Raw genomic sequence first — 24,855 nt, 5'->3', positions numbered from 1 at the left:
ATAGTGTCAACTGTACACCCATTTGATCGGACGATATTAACATTAGATTCAATTCCTCAGTGAAGAAACTAAATAACACAGGACTAAGAATACAGCCTTGTCTGACACCGGCTGGGCAATCAAAATATTCAGACATTACATTTCCTGACCTTACACAGGACTTGATATTACTGTACATAGACTGTAAGATGTTATACATATTATTTTTGACTCCCATTAACATAAGTTTATACAGAAGAAGTGTATGGTTGACTCGGTCAAAGGCTTTGGAAAAATCTACAAATAAACAATAAAATTTTCCCCTTCTAACACTTAGATACTTTTGAATTACAGCGTGAAGGACAAATATATTGTCAATCGTGCTGTGATTTTTCCTGAACCCAGCTTGGCAGTCAGAAAAAATATTGATTTTGTCTGACCAGTTTGTTAGTCTCTCATTCAAAATTTATGTAAATATCTTCCCCAATGAATTCAAGAGCGATATACCCCTATAATTATTTACATCACTCTTAATTTTCACCTTTTTTTGAGGAGAGGGATTACTATAGCTACCGTCCATTCTGAAGGAAATATTCCAGAAGTAAATATACAAGTAAAGGCAAAATTACATCCGAAGCGTATTTGTAAAATTTGTTGGGCAAGCCGTCAGGACCTGATTTTATTCTCACATTATATTAATGATCTCCCCACATGGCTGCAATCCACAACACCAATTTATGGTTTTGCTGATGACATTAACATCCTAAAAGCGTCCACAATTTCTGATATTGATAACCTTCACGATGACCTGGAGCATGAAATGAAATTCATCATTAACTACTTTGTTCCATTCTAATACGTCGGTTTCGAGTTGTCAGAAAACGCACAAATTTTTAACATTGGGGCATGGGGGCGCTTGAGATTTTGCAAAAGTGGGGGCTAAAATTTCAGTTATGGAGGGAAGTCTTGAAGTGAAGACGTCCGCAAAATGAACATGAAAGAGCTACGAGAATTTTTAAAAGCAAGGAAGATTCCTCCTTCCAAAGCTAAAAAGGCTGAGTTGGTAGAGCTTGCTGAGAAATACATTGACCTTGGGTGAGAAACTAATGTAAACAATAGCGTCAATGACACTGTAGCTCCCATCCTGGACTATTTAGTGTTTGTTCTCTGGTCAGATATTTGAACATGTGTGAAAGGGATAAAGTGCAATAAGTGGAAATACTTAAATGTAATGTACTGGAGACAGTGAAATATGTTTAATGTATTTATTCAGAATATAAAATGGAAAAAATACAGAATTAGAAATATCGAATACTGTGATACAACCATTAACTCAACAAGTCATTGACAATGACATAGTCCCCACTTGTAATAGGAGTATAAGTCTTGATGGGGCAGGGAAATGTGGTCATTAAGAAGTATCACTGGAGTGTATATGTTGAGATCTAAGGGCACATACCGGTAGGTCGATGTCGTTGTTCCCAATTTGAAACACATGAGGCATGTCTACGTTATGGTTCTAAATCGGGAAGAAAGATCAGACCTCTAGCAGTATTGGCCAGCCAAGAAATACATATGCGCATAATAAATGAGGTACAAGATGTGACATCTTAAGGTCTAATATCCTATCAAAATTGGAGGGTATAGAACTTGTAGTTACTGAGATATGCATATATATGTATAATCAAGGTCAAAGGTCATCTAGGTCACATGACATTTTGAAAAAAAAATTATATTGCTAATTAATCCCTATATGCCAAAACTCAGACCTCTAGCTCTATTCGCTTGCCCAGAATTAGATCTATGCATAATTAATGAGGTAAAGCGTATGTTGTCATAAGGTCTCCCATCCTACTAAATCCAAAGGACATAGCACTTGTGGTTACTTATTTATTGACAAAAACATATATTTTAGGTAAAAGGTCATCGAGGTCACATGACATTTGGTCAAAAAATTTCTCTCCTATAGTTATCCCTATATACCAAAAATCAGACATCCAGCTCTATTGGCTGGCTCAGAATGAGATATGTGCATAATTAATAAGGTAGAGTATGTGGTGTCATAAGATGTCCAATCATACCAAATATGAAGGGTGTAGCACTTGTGGTTACTTAGTTATGGACAAATATGTATATTTGAGGTCAAAGGTCACTGAGGTCACGTGACATTTTGTCAAAAAAATTGTATTGCTAAGTTATCCCTATATACCAAAAATCAGACCTCTAGCTCTATTGGCTCGCTCAAAATTAGATATGTGCATAATTAATGAGGTACAATATGTGGCGTCATAAGGTGTCCCATCATACCATATATGAAGGGTGGTAGCACTTGTGGTTACTGAGTTATGGACAAATATGTATATTTGAGGTCAGAGGTCATCGAGGTCACATGACATTTTGTCAAAATATCCGAGATATCTGTGTGAACGGATGGACTCGCGGATGGACGAACAGATGGACATGACCCAATCTATAAGCCCACTGGACTTCATCCTTGGTGACTAAAAATTGTGTCACTGCATCCTTTTTGCAATATGAATACGATGAGAAACTAAATTTTTATTTTTCGTGGCCTTATACATGGGAGTCTATGGAGATCTGCCTTATACATGGGAGTCGAGTCTATGGACGTGTAAACTAAAAATATGCAAATTTCACCACGATTTGCCCAAATTTGGGAAAGGTCACTCCTATGCACTTCCATACCAAGTTTCAAATCAATCGGACTTGTGGTTTCAGTGAAGGAAGATTTTTTGACCAAAAATGGGAGAAAATTACAAAAAAATTCATGAAAAATAGCAAGTCCAAGATACTGACCCAAGATGTGCACAATCATTTCAGGTCAGCCCAAAGTACTTACATGCTAATTTTTCATGTAATCTGCTCAGTTGTTATTGAGTTTTTCAATTTTGACTGTTTTTACATTTTTTCACTTAATTTGCATATTTTTGGCAATGACAACTTCATTTGAACAAAATCTCATCTACAGCCCATTATCCATGTACACACCAAATATCAAGATGAAATGTGCAGCGGTTTTGGAGTTTTCGATGTTGACGGACAGACATACAGACATACATACATACAGACAGTTCCCTAGCCTATAAGAATAGCTTCCATTGCCATATATACATATGGCTATGGGAGCTAAGAATGTGAAAGAGGCTCCCCACCATACTATCCAAAATGGTTTTTTTTTGTCGAGTTTGTGTTTGATTCGTTTCCAATATGTGTTCCTACCATCTTATCCGATTGTTTGTGTTAATAAAAATGTTTGTTTCGTTTCGGATATTTGTAGGGAAGTTTGAATTTATGTGTACGGTAATGTTTTGTTCATGTGGGGAAAGCTTATGGCGAGACGCAGCCGGGCCTATGGTGTGACAAAGTTGATAGAGTGGCCCTTTGATGCTTGTGTTTCGAAAAGCAAGTGTGGTTTCTCATCAGTCGCAGTGTAGATTCTTTCCTTAGTTTGTGTTTGTGAAAATTTATTTTTAATGCATTTTAATGATCTTTCTCTTCGAGTAGCGAGGCAAGTTCCCGTTTTACATGCGTTGACGAAACGCTGACATCGAGACTGTTGCCGTTTCGTTTAGTAAGTACATTGGTTGATCTGGAAGAATTATCGCCGTCGAATAATGTCGAATAATGTCGCTCATGCTTATGTTTTGGCGATGTATCCGTCGAATTCGGCAGAAAATCACACGAAACGAGCGTTTTTGAAGCAAATTAAGTACCAGGTATGAATTTTGAGAATGATAGGGAACGATCGACGGTTACATGATAGATTAACTTGCTACTTTTCACAGTAAAATCGAACGTCAAAGATGACATGGTGGCATAATCCCTACATATAGGAAATATAGCCATTTAGTTTCCTGACTTTTTTTTCTCAGGCATATGTACACACGTCTATGGGGTGCATAGTCCGAGAGCGGAATAGATCACAAACGTGTGGAAACTGTTAGGTACCCAGCTAAGTTCACGTTGTATCATCCTTATCCATTTCGATCTCAGGCGTTTCTCTTTCTTAACATCGGGGAAACGGTGGAAGGTCATGCCATTCATCCATGGGTATTTGTCGAATTTGCCGGCTTTGTAGTAAAAGTTTGGCATAGTCCAACGCTTACGGTGACAACAGAGCAGATGAAAGTAGACTAAAGTTAGGTTATGGACATTGAGTCTGTGTTATCACAATATACGCAGACCGGAGTCCAGAAAGTAGCCCTCACTTCCGGTCAAAGGAAGAGCGCCCCTAGTGGCAAAAGCTGAAAATCCTTGAATTACCGCATGGTCTTATGGTAACTCGAAACCGACGTATTCTCTGAAACCCAACATTTCAAAATATCAATACATGCTCTTCGGTACTAGGCAACAACTCAAGAAAATACCAAATCACATAAAAGTTCTTTCCATTCAAAGTACTACAATCAAAGCATCTCCTTCTGCTACCTGTTTAGGTTTAAGACTTGACCAAGAACTCAGCTGGTCCAACCATGTTGCCTACCTCCGTCGAGCATGCGGCTATCGTCTGACGAAATTGGCCCGTGTCAGACGATGTATTCCAGAAAAGGTTCGCAAAAATGTTATCTCAGCTACAGTTTTCTGCCTTTTAGACTACTGTGACACTTGCACTGTCTTAATTCGAACTGTAATATTAATCTCAAAAGCAATCTACAACGCATAATTAATTTTGCAGTTTGCATTCAGTGTGGACTCAAAAAGTCAGACCATGTTACATCCTACACTCAACTGGCCAACTATCCAGGAAAGGCATGCCCAACATTTAAAAAATCTGGTTCACAAATGTATCAACAACAAAGTTCCTGTCTACTTGTCTGACCTTCTCACAAAAAATTCAACAATTCACCAGTATAACACCAGAAGTAAATATCATGTTTCTAAAGCCCACAGTCGCTCATTCAAATATCGTTCATCCACCATTGCCAATACTATAATTTAAACTACTTTACTGTGCCTGTTTATTCTTTTCTGAGCCATTTCTTGTCCGATCTGCATGTCAACTTCCTGCTTGTTTTCATTGAATATACGGTGCTCACCAACTTTTTAAGCTTATCTTTTGATGTGTAGTTTTATAACTTTTAACTACTGGTTTTTTATTGTGTTAGTTATTATTTATTTATTTTTATTCTGTATATGTCCATGTATTTTATCACAGTCCCTCCACAAAATGGGAGGGACTGTGATTTTATTCAATGCATAAAAATCCATTTATGGATGCATTGACTTGAAGTAATAAATTACAAAATTACAAATTAAAGACAAATGCTGTTGTCCTCATGGCCAGTCAATATATTTTATTTTATAACACACCTCATCGGTAGCTATGCATAACGTACCGTACACAAAACTTGTCACATGTAATGTGTTGGAGTGGTTCAGCAAGAAAAAGTTTTTCCCGACAGCATAGCCATACTTCTGCAAAACATTCAATACACCTTTGATTATCGTATTCATCCGTTTCGAGTCCTTGTTGGAAACATTCAGTTCTTCTTCAGAAAGCAGGATAAACCGAGAAATTCCTTGACCATTGTTTTGCTTGGCAGCAGATGACATCTTTGTTTACATTCTAGTCAATGTCTGTGCAAATGTTGTTTTTGAAGTTAGCGGGCATCATTTTTTGTAACCGATGCCTGGCAGGCAACAGTTAAAACAGTTATGCTCAACGGAAAGTAGACGATGAGATTAAATGATACCTTACTCAATTACCAATTTACATCAGACACTTTATTTCTAAAACTACACTAGTACCTCACAATATTGCTTGCGAGCGGCAAGTTCTCAAAGACAAGAATAACAAATACCAGACCTAAATGATTCCTTAACATAACAGTCGCTTGCCTGCTTCTCTGCCGACATGAGTGCCTTATCTCTTTCCACTGGTTTATTGCCGTAATCTTATACCACGATACTAATTACACAGCGACAAAAAGACAACTGTAAGTTGGCTGAAGCATGAAGTACATATATGCCTCTCAAAGAGATATATAAAAGGCAAATAATGAAACATCTTCATCATTCATGAATCAAACGTTTTGTCTGAAAAGCTCTTGCAAAGATATCTTGAGACAGACAATAATTATATGGTTTCTCTGGTTGTGCGAGTAAATCTTGTAGAGGATTATACAAATCTGTAATTGACCCTCATCACTTTTGAGCCATTGAATAACAGATAGACAAAGTCTCATTTGATTGGATATAATAAACACAAAACGTTAAACATCCCAATCAAATGTACTTGGAAGAGTATGCATGAGAATAGTTGCACCACTGTTTGACTGCTAGAAGAGATACACAGAACAGTGGACACATAGACAGTATTTCACATTAATCATCAGTAGCTTAGGTAATTGTAAAGTTGGCGATATGCCGGGGCGATATGGTACATAGCTAGAGACCCCCATGCGTGATAACATTGCCAAATTAAGTCAGTTTTATGTTTTTGTCCACACTTATCTTCACTCTAGCACAAATTACAGAGTGGCAGTTGATTGTAACATTTTCACCACCATGGTTTGGCAAAATACCCATTGTTATCAATCGTAAGTGTGGACCTGTTTTACAAAGAATTAGGGGGGTTAGGTCGAGGCATTTTCATACAAAGAATTAGGGGTAATCTGTTTTAAGGCATTTTAGTGTCAAAGAAAATGAAAATTGGCAAAAGCAGAAGTCGTGATTTTAAAGATTGAAAAATCCAATCTACTTGACACTTACTGAGCAGTGTCTCAACAATGTCGGCCGGTCTACCCCGGCGATGACGTTCATTTCAGCAAGAACTACAGTTGTCTTTTTGTCGCTGTGTAATTAGTATTGTGGTATAAGATTACGGCAATAAACCAGTGGAAAGAGATAAGGCACTCATGTCGGCAGAGAAGCAGGCAAGCGACTGTTATGTTAAGGAATCATTTAGGTCTGGTATTTGTTATTCTTGTCTTTGAGAACTTGCCGCTCGCAAGCAATATTGTGAGGTACTAGTGTAGTTTTAGAAATAAAGTGTCTGATGTAAATTGGTAATTGAGTAAGGTATCATTTAATCTCATCGTCTACTTTCCGTTGAGCATAACTGTTAAAACAATCGATGCCTGATGCTGTCATTTACGTGGATCAGCACAAAAGAACGCATCCTAACACAGACTGCAGATGAGGTGTGTTAATATAAATTTAACTGTGGAAGGAGGAGTATAGAAATGCCTTGATAAATACTTAGCTCTCAAGTCTGTATAAAATGGACATATCAAGCAATAGTCAAATTTATCTTAAATTCTGTTTGTATTACAATAAAGACAAATTCTTTCAGCACGAGTATTATGTGTATCTATCTGCGTCAACTTGGAGAGTATAAGCAGAAACGCAAAAAACAACAGTCTGAGAGTGCGTTACAAAGGATATCAAATGGTCCACCCCCCCCCCTGGTCATTCCCTGACCAAAATCAGTCTGTGTTTGGTTGAATATTACCTCTGCAAGAACATTGGTCTATCACTAATTCAATTTTTATTGTAAGATGCTGATTGTAAACTCACAAATGTTACTAATTTTGTTTTCCCACAATTAGAAGTTCAAATTTTATCAGCTTGGCCCATTTACAAGATGATCAATGATTGTACTTGTATTAAGGCCAATATCTCATCAGTACTCATCAATGTCAACAGTCAACAGTACTCTGTGTACTACTTCAGCTGTCCAATGGTATATGCCTCATTGAAAAAATTATTTGAAGTCCTTAACCCTTTGAGTGCTAAAGTCAATTTCTTGTTGCCTACATAAAACATACCGTAGTCAATTTTTTCAGGTTTTGCAAAATTTTTATCAAGTACTGTACCCAATGAAATGTAATGTCTGTTTGGTCCAAAATTATCAAAAAAAAATTTACAGAAAAATTCATAAAAATTGGTAAAATGTTGCATCAAAATTTTGTTGGGAAAAATTACAGCACTCAAAGTGTTAATGCAGAATGTCCAGACTAAGGAACTGTGCAAGTGTCCATCAGCTGCTGTGTCTCAGACCTAAATTTCATTCAAAGTTGACACACAGACAAGATACTGTAATAATGTACAGGTGCATGTATGCTGATTCATTTTACAAATATCATCTGACATAATGGTGCAGGTTTCAGTTTATGATTTTTCATGTCTCCTGGCTCTCAATTGTCATATGGAAATCGTGATGTTAATCCTTTGATTGTGATGAATTAATGAAACTATAGATATCATTGTTTTTTTAAATGATAGGCCACCATAATGCTGTCATTGTATTTGTTTGCTTTCATTGCAGGTTATGACCTTATAGAGTGGTTGATGGAAAATTTAGACATTCAAGACTCCATTGAGGCTCTACACTTATCCAATCTCTTCTGTCAATATGGTTATATTTTCCCGATTCAAGACATCAGAAATTTAGTGGTTAAAGATGACAGCACACTCTACAGGTTTCAAAGTCCTTACTTTTGGCCATCTCAAAATTGGAAGCCAGATAATGCTGATTATGGTATGTCCAGTTCAGTTTCAAATATGTTGTGCTACATTTTTAATGAACATTCCATATTAGGCACATCGAAGTGAAAGGACTTGATGAAAGCTGATGAAAGTTGCTATTTCAGCTGATTGGTAATTTGGGTATGTAATGAGCTTTTCAAAGTAATTGATAACTGGAGGGAAGTTGTCCAAAGTTGATGAAAGTGCTATGGACAGTTGTCCAAAGTTGATTAAAGTGCTATGGACAGTTGTCCAAAGTTGATGAAAGTGCCATGGACATTGAGGATAAAATTGCATAATGGTAGTAAACAACATTTAACATTTTCGCATCAGCTAATTTATACTTTGCATATTTAATAAGCTTTCACAATTTGGCAAGATACTGGTATTAAAGGTGGAAAGTACTAATTGAGGTAGCCTCTATTGTTCATTTCCTGCAGACTTCAAGACTGGCTTTATGATTCTCACAATTTAATCCTTTGAGCGCTGTGGTAGTTTTCTCCCATCAAATTTTACCAATTTTTAAGAATTTTTCTCTGATTTTTTGATAATTTTGGACAAATGGACATCACCTTTCATTTGCTACTGTAACAGTGTTTTCTCAAAATTTTGGCAAAAATCTAAGAAAAATTGACTGGGGCATATTTTATAAAGGGGACAAAAATAGACTTTGACGCTCAAAGGGTTAAAGTAAAAAGATGCTGTAGATGGATTTGCATGAAAACTGTTGTTGACCAATTCTTGAGATTGACATTTGTTTGTATTTCTATTTCCATAACATTCTCAGCCATATATCTTGCTAAGCGGACAATGCGAAATAAACAAAGACATGGTTTGGACGAATATGAATCTGTAAGCTTCTTCTTTGAAGTGTTCATGCATGAAACTATTTCATTTAATATTTCCATAGCAGGCATGCACCTTCAGATATTATCACAAGTCTAGAATGAGATAGGAAACACTTTATGATACAAAATTAATTCTCAAGTAATCACAACATAGCTGGCTATTTAGCCTCAAGTACTGTTTTACATTTCTGTTAAGTCTTACTATAAATAGCTTTGACATCACTTACCAAGCCTTACCAGTCATGTTATGTGATTAGTGTAAGTTACACCAAACCCCTCAGCACAACATATAAACACTGCATGCTACTGTTTTAAACTTTACCACTAGTGCGTGACAATCAACACTTACCATGACCATCAGATTGCATGATATTGTGACATATTGGTGTTGATGATCGTGTCAGTGAACTTAGTATTTTTTGTACTGCCATTTTTCATCTCCAAATCACACTAACCATTTTTCATCTTTTTTAATCAGAATGCCTTTTCAAAACTTCAGCGCATGCTGTGTCATAAATGGGAGTTTGTGTTTATGCAGGCAGAAGAACAAATCAGGTAAAGTTGGATTTCTGATCATGCCCATACTATGTAGCTTTCAATAATAAATGCATGTGGATACGGAAATGTGATTCAAGCAGATTTTTATATGCAGTTTTCTGATTGTCCAACTCTTCGTACCTAAGTCAGTAAAAAGGAATTTATCTGTAGAACTAATAGAACTATGGCTTTGCATAATAGTACATTATAAGTTCAAGTATTAATCTGCAAATTGCAATATATCCATGTATCATGAGAAATTCAATGAATCAGATTGATAGCTCCTGTGTTTACACATTGGAGCTGATGTCATACCACTCATCATACTGTCTGTCTGTCAGTGTGTCTGTAAGTCAATGCATTTTTCTGTCAATCCATCTGTCAATGGATATGGTTTCTCAAACCCGTCTTACCAGGTTCAACAGGTATGAAAGGGTGCCGGAAATCGACAAGTGCGGGGCCAAAGTGAGGGCCAGCACAATCAAAGTGCGAGCGAATGTGAGGGCTTGAAGTGAGGGCTCTCACAATCGAAGTGCGAGCGTATTTGAGGGTTGAGACTTGCGAAAATCAGTACTAAATTCACCCTGATCGAATGAAGACGTGTGATCAAAGTCACTTCTAAAAGCGCGATACGATCTCCACTAAAGTGTAAACGGCGCAGCCCTGTGTATGAGCAATGCATGGAGCTAAGCATCGATTGAAGCTTCACGATATGAGCGAACGGCTATTAAAGTACATGACGTCCCTTTCGGAAAAAAATTGTCAATCACCGTAATCTTTACATCCCTGAGTTTCTTTAAGAATATAATGTCTGGCTGATTTTAAAAATCGGCGACTGACTGGTCGGGCTGGGATCGCACATTCAAAGTGCTTTTCAAACTGAAATCGAACGCTATGTGCGACAGGCAGAAATGTTTGAAACACGAGTCATCACCATGATTAGGTTATTCACTGTCAAGGGACCTAGAAACGGACCGAAAACACTTTCATGTAAAGCTTTTAAACTTGAGACAAGCCCACCGGGCGATTATCGAAATAAATACCATGATACTGTGACACAGGACTGATCAAGTCGTTCAAATTTCAAGTGTCTCTCGACTCATGCATACGAGTACTCTACTGAGCTCATTCTTTTTCGAAAAATTATTATCTTATTGTTACAACATTAATATGCTTACAAAGTTTAGCAAGTCTAGCCATGGACGTCTATGGTCTAGCACAGCCTCGGTCAAGCTAAGCCACGTTAAATGAAAGGCACGACGTCACAAAAATTGCGACAGGCGACGATGAATGTTGTGCTCAATTCATCCGGTATGAACGTCAACAAAACCAAAGAGCTTATTGATAGAATTGATATAGTAGGTGTAAGATCAAATCAGGATCTGATCCGGTAATGAAATAGACCAGATTTAACCCTTCACCCCAAGTTCCCTGTATACAGGTCCAAGATCACCATTGATAACAATGGGTTTGGGTGGAACCATGGTGGTGAAAGGGTTAACCAAAGGAAAGAAAGATAATAAGTCATAGTGTGCGCAACAATATCTATAGTAACACTGTAAATACAGCTACGTCTGACTCGATGATGAGCGTAAATGACGTCATTTTTCTTTCACAAATATGCAAATATAAAATCTGTCCGCTTTGCAAGTATTATAATACAAGATAGATACAAAAGTCACGATAATGCATGGCCCAGAGTAGGCTGGCCGCTTTTCTCGGCAGCTGAGTTATTGGCAGGCGTTCATCCTTGGCTGACGTTTATCATTTGGCTTCAAATGCCGTAAAAGTAACCTCGTAAATATTCATTATGCCCAAATATACCTGATAGCTTGTATTGAAATTAGTCGCGCGCGGGAATTTCGCACCTGAGAAGCGAACTCCTGCAACGTAGAAGTAAGCTAATGCAGCGTGGATTGTCCACCTGCACAGTTTTTCTTGTTCATTGCATGTTCAAGAAGCAACAATTAAAATACCTAAAGCAGAGAGCATTATTTAGGGAATTTGAATAAATAATGGTTATTCCGAGCCAAGTTTACATTGGCAAGGGAAAGCAGTCTTGTAAGCAGTATGATGCCGGGATATGAAAGTGCTGCCGTACAGTGGCGTAATAACTGTGTCTGCTTGAAAATAACAAAGAGATAGAATATTTAGTCCAAAGTTTGTGAAAAGAATTTCATGAAAATCATTATAAGACATCGATCTGTTACGGTGCCTTTCTCCCGCGTGTCTACTTTCAAAACCGTATTTTTGAGAAACAATTGCAGTAAACTTTGAAGTTGATCGTATAATACTTCTCGATTCGTTCGACATCACACTGGTGACACTTAATGTATTAACCGTAGGCCCTAGAAAATTAGTCTATGTTTTCTCAGAACAAGACAAAAGAACTGAATCTGAGAAATCTCTGCCTTACTCCCGTCTGCTGGTATGCAAAGTAACCATCTTCATGTTAAGTTGCAGAATTTAAAAAAAAAATTCCATGACGACCGAGGTGTCTCCTCATGTTAGTCTTTGAACCCATAACCACGACCCTCGTTTTTGTTTACATACAGTATTTTAGTATAAAGAGATAATGGCGAATGTATCATCATTTACCGTACAATCTTGTGATTGGTAGATAATTTGACTTTTTTTTGGCTAGACGTAAACACAATTCAAATCATTACATTTTGCAACGTGCATTTACGCTGACCTATGTCTCTTGTCCAGTCAGCCTGATGCTCCCCGAAATGGGAGACTAGTCGAACTGTTACGACCCGTGCAAGCAGACGATGAGCAGCATGCAGCACATCGCATGGTCTTCTCGGAAAGAAGGTTGCTGGTGTCCATGGTTACCATAACGTACAATGTCCAGTCTAGATTAATTAAATTCTTTGTTTTGCGTCCCCACCCGCTTAGGTTTTTAAGGTTTTCATGAAAAACACACACAGTGTATTTGAATAGGAAATTCTAGGACATACCCGCTTAGCTTTTCTGAACTAAAAATTTTGTCACAATTTTTTATTTGCTGCAATCAAACTGCATGGTATTAAATTTCTTGTGTGTGTTTTTCAGCCGCTCAGACGCGTACCTTTTCCCATTTTGAGTGGACGCAAAACAAAGAATTTAATTACTTTGGCCTAATATACTGTCTAGCTGCATTGCTAGTAGCATTAGGGTTCAGGTGACCGAATTTTAACGTGTTCATCGGGTCGATGGCACATTCAAGCCAAATACCATGATGGAATATTATTAGACTCATACTCTCGCCATTGCTGCATTGGTATTAAAGGTTGAAAAAATACGCTGAGTCTTTGAGGTCGGCAGCATTGTTGACTGTATAACTGGCTCAATTTTGAAAGTCAGAAATTTATCAACGGTAAGTTTTAGTTACACGTTCAGTATTTTACGCGTGCGCCCCTTCGGAAGCAAAAACTTTCGACTTTTATACAAGCTGATAACTTGCTCCAGACCATGACAAGTGTCTAGTTATGACGTTTGGCCAATTTCAAGACTAAACTGCAACGATCATTTCCATCTAACACAAATTAGAATGATGGTACGCTGAGAGACCACGCCCGATATTGACACGAGAGAGAGAGAGAGAGAGAGAGAGAGAGAGAGAGAGAGAGAGAGAGAGAGAGCCAATTTGTGAAAGTTACGTATTTTACTGGGAAATAGTAGCCACTGCGTTCAGTTGCAATATGTTTTCAACACCACCTTTCTTACGATCGACTAAGTCTTTAAGTTGTTATAAACGTAAATGCACAAAATTTCTTTGGCATCTTTAATACATGCCTGTCACAGAGTTAAAGTTTATTTCAAAGCTAATACACGATGCATGCATATTCGTTTTTCAGCAAGTGATTCGGTCGCGATGTGTTGCTCGCTGATAGATCGCTTGTTCTAATCATCCAGTCGTTGCCTTAAAGGCCAGGGACTTGATACCCGGGATCAAGTCAACCCCGTTCACCTTTGACATTCACGGGCGGGATCGAATGTTTATGTCTGTGTAAATTACGGTTTACATTAGTGTGCACAGGAGGTTGTAAACAGGCCAATTTGTTGACATGCAAACAACAGATTATACGTGACTGAATATAACGGCGAGGCCAGTACACTGAGAAACAACGTTTCATGAAGCCCGCGATGATTGTAGCAATAACAAGCACACGTACTACAACAGTAATGACAAAGGTACAGTCAATCCACGACGCCGCTGCATGACGTTATTAAGTTCCGAATTAGGCTTACCCAGGGCCCGGGCCCGGGCTGCAACTGTACAATTATTGCAGCTTCACGATAGCGTAGACGTCGTGCCATTGCCAAGATACTCTGCTATCTCCGATCGTTTCGTCTACAGAACTACTACAAACCCTCTCAATTCGACCAGAAAAAATATTCACGGTTTGAAATCGTTAAATAAATCGGAAATTAACACCGTGGTGCATTTATCTATAATTATAAAAATAATAAAATGTGACATCACTGATCATAAGAAACGTGGTGTTGAAGAACATATTTTTGAACAGAAGACTACGGCGACCATTTTCTGTAAGTAACGGTATAATCTAACTTTAGCAAACTTGCGAATCAAACATCTGAAGAGTAACTTCAACACTTTTGCTTTGTTCTACTCTTGTTATAAAATAAGTCAAATTTCGGTAAAGAGTTTCAGAGCCGGAAACAGCAGAATCATTTCCGCTACAGACAAACAACCTATGAATGAGATGCAATATCGCAGAGCTTTCCGATTATATAGTGTGAAAGAAAGGAGACGGTCAAATTTCTAGCTAATGACTAGTCAATCGCTGACTACACAGAGATTATAGCTATGATTTCTGTGACAATATAACTGTCCGTGAGATTGATTCAGTGAACAATATTCAAGGGCTCGTTGACCAAAATGGCATACTTTATTGAGGTAGAATATCCATCATTGTTAACAAAATGTAAAGGTTACAAGCATTTATGACCCCTGATATTCTGATGTAATTGATCTTTTGAAATGATTATCAAAATTTGTGTACAGAGAAAATAAAAAGCATACTGTAAGTACAAACGTAAACAGAACTTGTCATTTGCTGTTGTCTGATTTCTCAGAGTTTTCTATTGAATCTTTTTTATCTTCAAAAAATCAATCATAGAGAACCAGACAAGTCTACAAAAATACATTTTCCCATGATCTTACTTTATCTGGTGAACAAGCCACTCTAAAATTTCTTCAAAAATGTTTCTTCTTTCTTCGAAAATTCGCTGGCAAAAACACCGCATACGACGCCATGTCGGATAAACAGCATCAGAGTTCTTGAGTGCCTAGGTCGTGAACTGGTTTGACTGAAGTCACATTTATCAGTTGCGCTAGTCGTACAATGGTACCAGAAGAAGTATCGCTTGCTTGAGTAGCATATATTAATAATAAAAAGGATATCTGTGATATTTGAAATGCAATGACAAAAAACATGAAAAGGTTAACGAAAAAGACGGAAGTGATGTAACGGGTCCTGATCTGTACACAGGTCATCGTGTACACTCGTTCAGCGCTCAGCGCCGCCGCGCCGTTCAACGGTTCACAGAGCTATGCCGCGCCGCGTCTGTGTACTGGAGATAATAAGTTTTTATTCAACGTTGCTAACGACTTTGACTCTCATTTTTCGTATGCCCGAGCCCGAATTCGATTGGTTCATGGCGCCCCTCACTTCAAGCTCTCACAATCGCTCGCACTTTGATTGTGCTGGCCCTCACTTCGGCCCCGCACTTGTCGATTTCAGGCACCCTTACATACCTCGGTTCAACTTAAATTAAGTGTACAGGTGTTACCAAGGAATTGAAACGAGAGCGATAGGCAAGCCTTTCAATTGACTGACCATTGATATTATATTGTGGATATACATTGGTTATTTTTGCTGCTGTACCATGTTCCTAATGTACTTCCTTTTGCACATGGTGTCTACTTATGTATTACTTTGATTAGTTAACTAATTGGTTTTTTTCAATAACTGGTCGTCTGATAGCTTTCAAATTTAGTATATTTGGTTTATGGGGATGCCAACAAATATCACAACAATATTAGCTGTACAAAGCATTGCCAACCAGTCAAATAGCTCTCTTTTTAAGTTTCTTTTTAAATCCTTCAGATCAAATCGTTCAATATAGACTTTGAAGTTTGGTATTCAATTGATGTTCATCTGCAAGGCTTTTGTCAATCCTTTATGTCTGTTGCGTATTATACTTGTCAATCAATCGGTCAGCCTTTGGGCTATAGATTTGGTCTATATCCAACTGCCTTCTTTCAACAGCGCCATGAACAGTGTTGCATCCAGCTTTTCAAAAACATGGGTCATTTATGACCCTCATAACATACAAATTTATAAGTCTTTCCATTTCATGGGACATGTTAAGAAGTTGAAAATGATCGACGTATTTCCGTTAACACCAATACGCATTCTAAGTTGAGCAGTTTTATTGCCATTATTGTTGTTACTTCTGTGACCAAACAGACACATCAATTAAAATCTGATACATAATCACTTTTGGTCATTTATCCTGAAAGTAGAAACATTGATATAAAGTTGTCTCAATGTGGTGAACTTTGAATGTTCCTCTTCCAAGTATGACCATAAAGAGTCTGGGTCATTTCCAAAATTGGCGACGCTATACCATAATATGTTTTACCTCTCATTAGCCAATCAGCAGCCAGTGCGCCATCAGTAAAATTTGTTGTATTTCCTGGCAACCTCTACATGTGTCCATGGTTACATATGCCATAGCGTGTTGAACTCTGTCTTGTTATAAACTCCTCCGCTGCACCACTCACATAACTTTTTTGTGTATGTCGTAGATCCGTGTCAAAAATACTGTCAGTTGTGAAAGAGGGGTTTTCCCGAAACACTTGGCATTGCACATATCATGGGAATATGGATGTCGTTTATGAAAAAACAAATAATCACGCCGTATTCTGTCATAATCTTGAACAGTTGTGTGGCCATTCTATCAACACACATTTTCAAAATCACGTACCATTTTTAGTCTGCCTCAAACAACCACAACTAGCTCTGACATCGCTCTTACTTCCAGCAAAATGCCATACACTTACCTACACAAATAATCTTGAAAACGGTATTTCTAATAGAGATGGCGGACATCTACAAAATGATTCTCGGTTCTTGAGAGAAATCAATAAACTTGTGGCAGAAATGAATCATAAATATCTTGACTATTTTTTCAACTTAAAAAGGAGTCGGTGGTGGCCATGATCTTCTGCAGAACACATGGATCATGATGACAGTCAAAATTTGTCAAACTCCACAAGACAGAGGCTTAATAAATGGCCGAAAACTGCTGATCACTCTTGGCCGGTGATTTGTGACCCTTGCGTGACCTCTACTTTATTAATCATGTAATCTGGTCGATGATTTGCTTATAGTCGGAATACATTATCATAATGAGTTGCCAATTTTGGAAATGACCTGGAGTGATAAATCACACGGAAATGATATGAAACATATATTTTATGCAGAAAGCATTGCACGATTATATGCATTGTTTTCTGTTTAAAGGTTCAATTTTGTTTGATATATTTGATCAAGCGTTAAAACAGAGACACAGTTTAAAACACAGGAACTTAGTAATATTTTTTTTACATTATTACAGAATTGCAAAACAACGGAAGAAAGCTGACAGGATAGTGCTGGACAGTCAAGAAAGAGCCTTTTGGAGAGTTCATCGACCTCCAGTTAGTCAGAATATTTTTACTTGTATCCGAACCCATGCACAGAAATAGTAGTCACAGTATTGAACGTAGTCACACTTGCAGAGAGGCGCAACTGTGAATTGCCTCATCGTCCAATCTCCATACCTAAAATTGCTTTCAAATAACTTCTTAGAATACCAGTCGACAGGGCATTGTTTATAGCTAGTCATACATCACTTTAATTGTTCCCAAAATTCAACTGAAATTATATTTCATATGCCAGTACATCAGGTACATACGCAGTGGTCAAGATCATCTTGTTGAGTGGGCAAGAGTCACCTCAACCCTGTTTTATCACTTTTCTTCAGTATACTATGTGACTAAATCTCAGCCAATCATAATAATCAAATGATATTTGAGATGCAATTTGCTCTCTTCGTGACATACATGTACGGTATGTCAGTACAACTGTCACTTTGTTATTTTTATGCATGTGTCAGCATATCTTTATGTTTACATATCAGAAATAATTACCATTATTTAGAATAATCACAAACTGATACCAGTAACAGCAAGGCTAGCAAAAAGCAAAGCTCATTCCCATATGGCCATCAGGCTGTCTTTAAAACGCAATCAGACATTTGTCAAAAAATAAAATATGTTCTAGAAAGAAGACAGAAATGATGTATTCCGTACATAATGTGAGTGCAAAATGATTGAAACTTGTATTTTCATAGCCTGGACAGGTACTGGCTTTGGAAGTTGGTATCAAGCGAAGTTGTAGGGCTGGTTCATTTAATGTGAAAAAGAGAAGAACAGTTGAAGATTACAAGAAACAGGTATAATGTCATACATCCTGTTATTCATGCTGAATTGTGTTTTTTTCTACATTTAATTATAATTCACATTTTAAATTGTTCTGCAGAGATTCACATTATCTTCTACCAGTCTACAAAAAAAGATAAAATTTCAGAAAAGAAAGACTCAAACGATTTTCTCATTGTCAACGTAGTATTTATTCAAGCTAATCTGTGTTTCACATGTAATGCTCCCATGTTGTCAGTCAGGGGACTACATATTACATGCACACCATACATACCAAGTATGCATTTGAAAACAGTGTCTGCCTGTGGTAGCCATAAAAACAGAGACAGACAACATGCAAAAATGATAATGTTAACTCCGTTACACTTTATTTTGCCTTGTTTGTTGTTTAAGATCATTGAAATTTGATACTTTCCAATCTTTAGATTGCATATTTGCAGCGAGCACTGCAGAGACCAAGGTTAAAGGCATCCAAAGCAATTCATTAGTAAGTCTGTTTGATTGTCCCTTCTGTGACTGATTAATAGAATTATTCAGAAAGACAGTCAGCAATGCAGAGCTTATCAAAAAGATGGTTTTCTATGGTCGTCTAAAGCATCTGTTGTCCATCGTCATCCGTCAAAAATATCAGTAGTCTGCACTGCCAGTACATTACATAACAGAATGCATATCTGGAGGTAACTCACTCTTCCCACGGAAAGGGATGACACACTATTTGACTGTGTAAAAGAAAATTAGCCATTATCTCTTTTGATTCTCAATTGCTATCCAGTGATTCTTTTCGGTGTTTTCAGTCAAAATTAAGGGTTCAGCTATATTGGCCACTAGGTTGTTGGATAGATATTTATGATGGCATTCCAGCATACCGGTAGTGTAATATGGTATTAACACATCATTGGAAAATATTGTGGTATTGAGAAGTTAGCTCCACCATGTTTGAGCTTTGGAAAAAATTACATATCACATGCACAATTTAATATGGATGGGAAAGCCAGACATTTAGTATCGTTTAGTATCATGCATTTCTTTCAGTTTGTCGGTTGAGAACCCTCAGTATGTCACTTGTTCTTGCCTTCAGCCTGTTTCACATGATAAAACCAGTTATTTAGCATCCGGTCCCCTCATGACTCTGATCTGCTACCAGCATAATAATAATCTTTACGGCCCTGATACGGCTTTTGCGGCCCGAGGTTGTACGGCGGAGGTACGCGGAAGGGCCCGAGCGTGCGAGGGCCCGTACGCCGTACGACCAAGGGCCGCAAAAGCCGTATCAGGGCCGTAAAGGTTTTATCATATACCTTATGAAATGGTAAATATGTAGTTAACATAATATTCAACATTATTAGGAGATAAAAATGCGTGCGATATCAAAGATTCATCGCCATTTGTGTAAGTTTTTCAGAAATACGATGACCGCTTCCCGTCGCGGATTGACATACATAATGACGTCATTTGTTTACCTGCAGAATTCTAGAACGCGCAAAGCAACATCCGTACTGTACGTGACCAATAGAGATCAAGGCTGAAATCGAGGTGTATGGAGGACAAAAGCGTGTTGTCAGTTTCTGGTAATTTTTACTGAACAGGCACGCACTTAGTATACACAGGATTTCACTAGAATTTAGAAGTAAAAGCCGATGTTACCTGCACGGCCCCACTGTCGCCACGCGCAACTACGATCTGAGTGAGCAGACGTTTTCCTAATCTCGCGCTGGCTTTGTGTACGAATGGAACGTTTGCAGATAGCAACGCGCGTAGTAACAAAAATCGAAATACTTCAGAAATGCACGCGATTGCCCATATTAGGGCACCGGGCCGGGGCGTGATACGTAAAAAAAATGCACGGATCTGAGGGCGCTTTGTCCATAGCTTTACACAGGCACGTGAATGTAGGTATATGATAAGCATTGTAAAGTCCCCTGCAAATCCATCATGAGCATGAAGATTTTATCATTTTTATGGACCGTGGTAGTTATATTTTAAAGGATCTTCTTCAATGTCAAAAAAGTCAATTGTGATTGAAGTGATGAAATCAACATTCATAGCTAATATACACAGTTCATTAATATTTATTTTGTAGTCTTATACATCGATGTGAGCAGTATGCTGAACATGATCCAATCATAGCAGGAGCACAGCCCAGTAATCCATGGGTGACAGATGATACTACCATGTGGACTTTGAATACTGTCCTGTAAGTACCGTACATACCTGGCAGCCATTCAGTGCCACAGAGAATGTATACAGGAAGTCAATCAGTATCTAGATACTGTATTCGTCAAGCTGACTGTACTCAGTGTGTGAAATTGATCTAACTTTATAATTCATCCAGTGACTGAACTCAGTGTGTGAAATTCATCTAACTTTATAATCCATCAAGTGACTGTACTCACGGTGTGAAATTAAGCTGGCCTTACATCCAGCTTACTGAACTTAGCATACAATATTCATGTAGCTTTCAGTGTGTGAAGTTCAGCAACCTTTAATCCATCCAGCTGACTGAACTCAGTGTATGAAATTCAGCTAGCTTTAATCCATCCAGCTATCTGAACTCAGTGTGTGAAATTCAGCTATCTTTAATCCATTCAGCTATCTGAACTCAGTGTATGAAATTCAGCTGGCTTTAATCCATCCAGCTATCTGAACTCAGTGTATGAAATTCAGCTAGCTTTAATCCATCCAGCTATCTGAACTCAGTGTATGAAATTCAGCTAGCTTTAATCCATCCAGCTAACTGAACTCAGTGTATGAAATTCAGCTAGCTTTAATCCATCCAGCTATCTGAACTCAGTGTATGAAATTCAGCTAGCTTTAATCCATCCAGCTATCTGAACTCAGTGTATGAAATTCAGCTAGCTTTAATCCATCCAGCTATCTGAACTCAGTGTGTGAAATTCAGCTAGCTTTAATCCATCCAGCTGACTGAACTCAGTGTATGAAATTCAGCTAGCTTTAATCCATCCAGCTGACTGAACTCAGTGTATGAAATTCAGCTAGCTTTAATCCATCCAGCTATCTGAACTCAGTGTATGAAATTCAGCTAGCTTTAATCCATCAAGCTATCTGAACTCAGTGTATGAAATTCAGCTAGCTTTAATCCATCCAGCTATCTGAACTCAGTGTATGAAATTCAGCTAGCTTTAATCCATCCAGCTATCTGAACTCAGTGTATGAAATTCAGCTAGCTTTAATCCATCCAGCTATCTGAACTCAGTGTATGAAATTCAGCTAGCTTTAATCCATCCAGCTATCTGAACTCAGTGTATGAAATTCAGCTAGCTTTAATCCATCCAGCTATCTGAACTCAGTGTATGAAATTCAGCTAGCTTTAATCCATCCAGCTGTCTGAACTCAGTGTATGAAATTCAGCTAGCTTTAATCCATCCATCCATCTATCTGAACTCAGTGTATGAAATTCAGCTAGCTTTAATCCATCCAGCTATCTGAACTCAGTGTATGAAATTCAGCTAGCTTTAATCCATCCAGCTATCTGAACTCAGTGTATGAAATTCAGCTAGCTTTAATCCATCCAGCTATCTGAACTCAGTGTATGAAATTCAGCTAGCTTTAATCCATCCAGCTATCTGAACTCAGTGTATGAAATTCAGCTAGCTTTAATCCATCCAGCTATCTGAACTCAGTGTATGAAATTCAGCTAGCTTTAATCCATCCAGCTATCTGAACTCAGTGTATGAAATTCAGCTGGCTTTAATCCATCCAGCTATCTGAACTCAGTGTATGAAATTCAGCTAGCTTTAATCCATCCAGCTATCTGAACTCAGTGTATGAAATTCAGCTAGCTTTAATCCATCCAGCTATCTGAACTCAGTGTATGAAATTCAGCTGGCTTTAATCCATCCAGCTATCTGAACTCAGTGTATGAAATTCAGCTAGCTTTAATCCATCCAGCTGACTGAACTCAGTGTATGAAATTCAGCTAGCTTTATCCATCCAGCTATCTGAACTCAGTGTGTGAAATTCAGCTAGCTTTATTCAATCCCGCTATCTGAACTCAGTGTGTGAAATTCAGCTAGCTTTAATCCATCCGGCTATCTGAACTCAGTGTGTGAAATTAAGCTAGCTTTAATCCATCCATCCAGCTATCTGAACTCAGTGTATGAAATTCAGCTAGCTTTAATCCATCCAGCTATCTGAACTCAGTGTATGAAATTCAGCTAGCTTTAATCCATCCAGCTATCTGAACTCAGTGTGTGAAATTCAGCTAGCTTTAATCCATCCAGCTGACTGAACTCAGTGTATGAAATTCAGCTAGCTTTAATCCATCCAGCTATCTGAACTCAGTGTGTGAAATTCAGCTAGCTTTAATCCATCCAGCTGTCTGAACTCAGTGTATGAAATTCAGCTAGCTTTAATCCATCCAGCTATCTGAACTCAGTGTGTGAAATTCAGCTAGCTTTAATCCATCCAGCTATCTGAACTCAGTGTATGAAATTCAGCTAGCTTTAATCCATCCAGCTATCTGAACTCAGTGTAGAAATTCAGCTAGCTTTAATCCATCCAGCTATCTGAACTCAGTGTATGAAATTCAGCTAGCTTTAATCCATCCAGCTGACTGAACTCAGTGTATGAAATTCAGCTAGCTTTAATCCATCCAGCTATCTGAACTCAGTGTGTGAAATTCAGCTAGCTTTAATCCATCCAGCTATCTGAACTCAGTGTATGAAATTCAGCTAGCTTTAATCCATCCAGCTATCTGAACTCAGTGTGTGAAATTCAGCTAGCTTTAATCCATCCAGCTATCTGGACTCAGTGTATGAAATTCAGCTAGCTTTAATCCATCCAGCTATCTGGACTCAGTGTGTGAAATTCAGCTAGCTTTAATCCATCCAGCTATCTGAACTCAGTGTGTAAAATTCAGCTAGCTTTAATCCATCCAGCTATCTGAACTCAGTGTGTGAAATTCAGCTAGCAGCTATCTGAACGCAGTGTATGAAATTCAGCTAGCTAGCTTTAATCCATCAAGCTGACTGAACTCAGTGCATGAAATTTAATGTCCATCAGGTCTGGTGCTAATATCAATTACATGTATTTTGCAGGGTAGACATTCCAACAGAACGTCGAGTCAAGAGATGGGCCATCAGTTTAAAAGAGTTACTTTGTGATGCAACTGGAAGACATGAATTTGAAATGTTTCTGAGGAAGGAATACAGTCAAGAAAATATACGTTTTTGGCAATCTTGTGAAGAATTAAAATTTTCTCCACAATCCCAAATTCAGCATAAAGTTCAAGCAATTTACAGGTCTGTCTTTTCTTTTTTTGCATTTCATTTTAATGAGTAATGTTGTGTTTATAAATTCCTGTTAAATTGATACAATATAGCGTTATCAAAAACAATTTTTTGACTTGAAGGCATAATCCAAGTTACAAAAGTACAGTTCACCAGTGTTCATTCTAGGATGTAAAAACAAGGGGCCACTGTGGGCCCCAACTCCTGTCCCAAGGGGGCCATTTTAGAAAATCAGGGGCCATCATCATCACACATGTAAAAACCCTGAATTTTCTGCAGAAAATACTATAATAGTCTATCAAGTCAAGAAAAGGAGAATACTAGAGATCGGGCGCCCTGTAACCTACCAAGCCTACTGCTAAGTTGTCCCTGTATGTACGCAACAGGCCCAACAATGGCAACAGCAAACTAACTGTTTGGCTTGATTCAAATTGTTTACGTAACTTATGTGATGAATTATTGACATGTCAGACTTGAACAACTGTACAAATTGCTAAGGACTGTGATTTTGACTGTGGAAACGATCATGATAAAAGCTTAGCGCACCGGTAGGATTTCTCAGAGAGTGGCCCTCGATTTGCACGCATCGACAATTACTCATACACTGATACAGCACGAGAGTGTAACCTGTACGACGTAAATAAAGTGATTAATACATCAACTTTTAAACATGTATGTATTAGCAAATTTACGATCATTGGTTCTGACCATAGGGTTTTATACAGCGGTGTTGTTCTATGCATAAACCTGGCTACTCTGGAAAACGAGATATGTCTGACCTAAAATGTGTTGCTCTTCAAATCGATCATCTGGCCGGCCAAGCATGGATGCTTTCCTTGCAGTGTTTAACATTTCGTTTGTATGGATGGTAGACGTTGCAAACGCTTCAATTTAAGGGACTGCCCGATCATCCTGGGTTCATCAACTATACTGGCGTTAAAAATCCGAGTGCCGACTAGCTTTTGACCATTACGCAGCGGCCAGTGCCGTTGTTTAAATTCATCGGCCATGCCACATGCATACGGCTCCAATACACCGTTGCCCCTACATCAGTCCTTTCTACCCAGCTTCCTATGCGCCACCATATATGCTGTAGTGGGTATTTAATTGCAAAGGTCGATGCATAACTGAATCCTTTTACATTTCACACTATGACTGAGGAAATGACTTTCGGGGAGCTGCGCGAATGTGTGAACTACGTGTACTCTGCGTCATCGACCAATTCATAGAATGTTGCGCCCTTAGTGGTGCA

At 38.1% G+C, this 24,855-nt stretch overlaps 1 protein-coding gene across 3 annotated transcripts in view; it reads left to right on the top strand.

Annotated features, from left to right (window-relative positions):
* The window catches only part of LOC139152188 (regulator of G-protein signaling 9-like), a 159,506-nt gene that overhangs the window by 102,631 nt on the left and 32,020 nt on the right, over positions 1-24,855 (top strand). For 2 of the 3 annotated variants that reach the window (XM_070725321.1, XM_070725320.1), the window contains 8 exons: positions 8,270-8,482; positions 9,257-9,321; positions 9,796-9,872; positions 17,490-17,571; positions 18,267-18,368; positions 18,780-18,841; positions 20,435-20,548; positions 23,412-23,615. In XM_070725321.1, the coding sequence (XP_070581422.1) occupies positions 8,293-8,482; positions 9,257-9,321; positions 9,796-9,872; positions 17,490-17,571; positions 18,267-18,368; positions 18,780-18,841; positions 20,435-20,548; positions 23,412-23,615 (896 nt within the window). In that variant the 5' untranslated portion in view covers positions 8,270-8,292. The remainder of the gene's footprint in view (positions 1-8,269; positions 8,483-9,256; positions 9,322-9,795; positions 9,873-17,489; positions 17,572-18,266; positions 18,369-18,779; positions 18,842-20,434; positions 20,549-23,411; positions 23,616-24,855) is intronic. The other variant, XM_070725322.1, reaches the window with a different exon arrangement.

This window comes from Ptychodera flava, chromosome 15 (genome assembly GCF_041260155.1).
Source record: "Ptychodera flava strain L36383 chromosome 15, AS_Pfla_20210202, whole genome shotgun sequence".
NCBI lineage: Eukaryota > Metazoa > Hemichordata > Enteropneusta > Ptychoderidae > Ptychodera > Ptychodera flava.
Note: the sequence above shows the minus strand (reverse complement) of the source record. Positions and strands in the feature narration are given on the sequence as shown.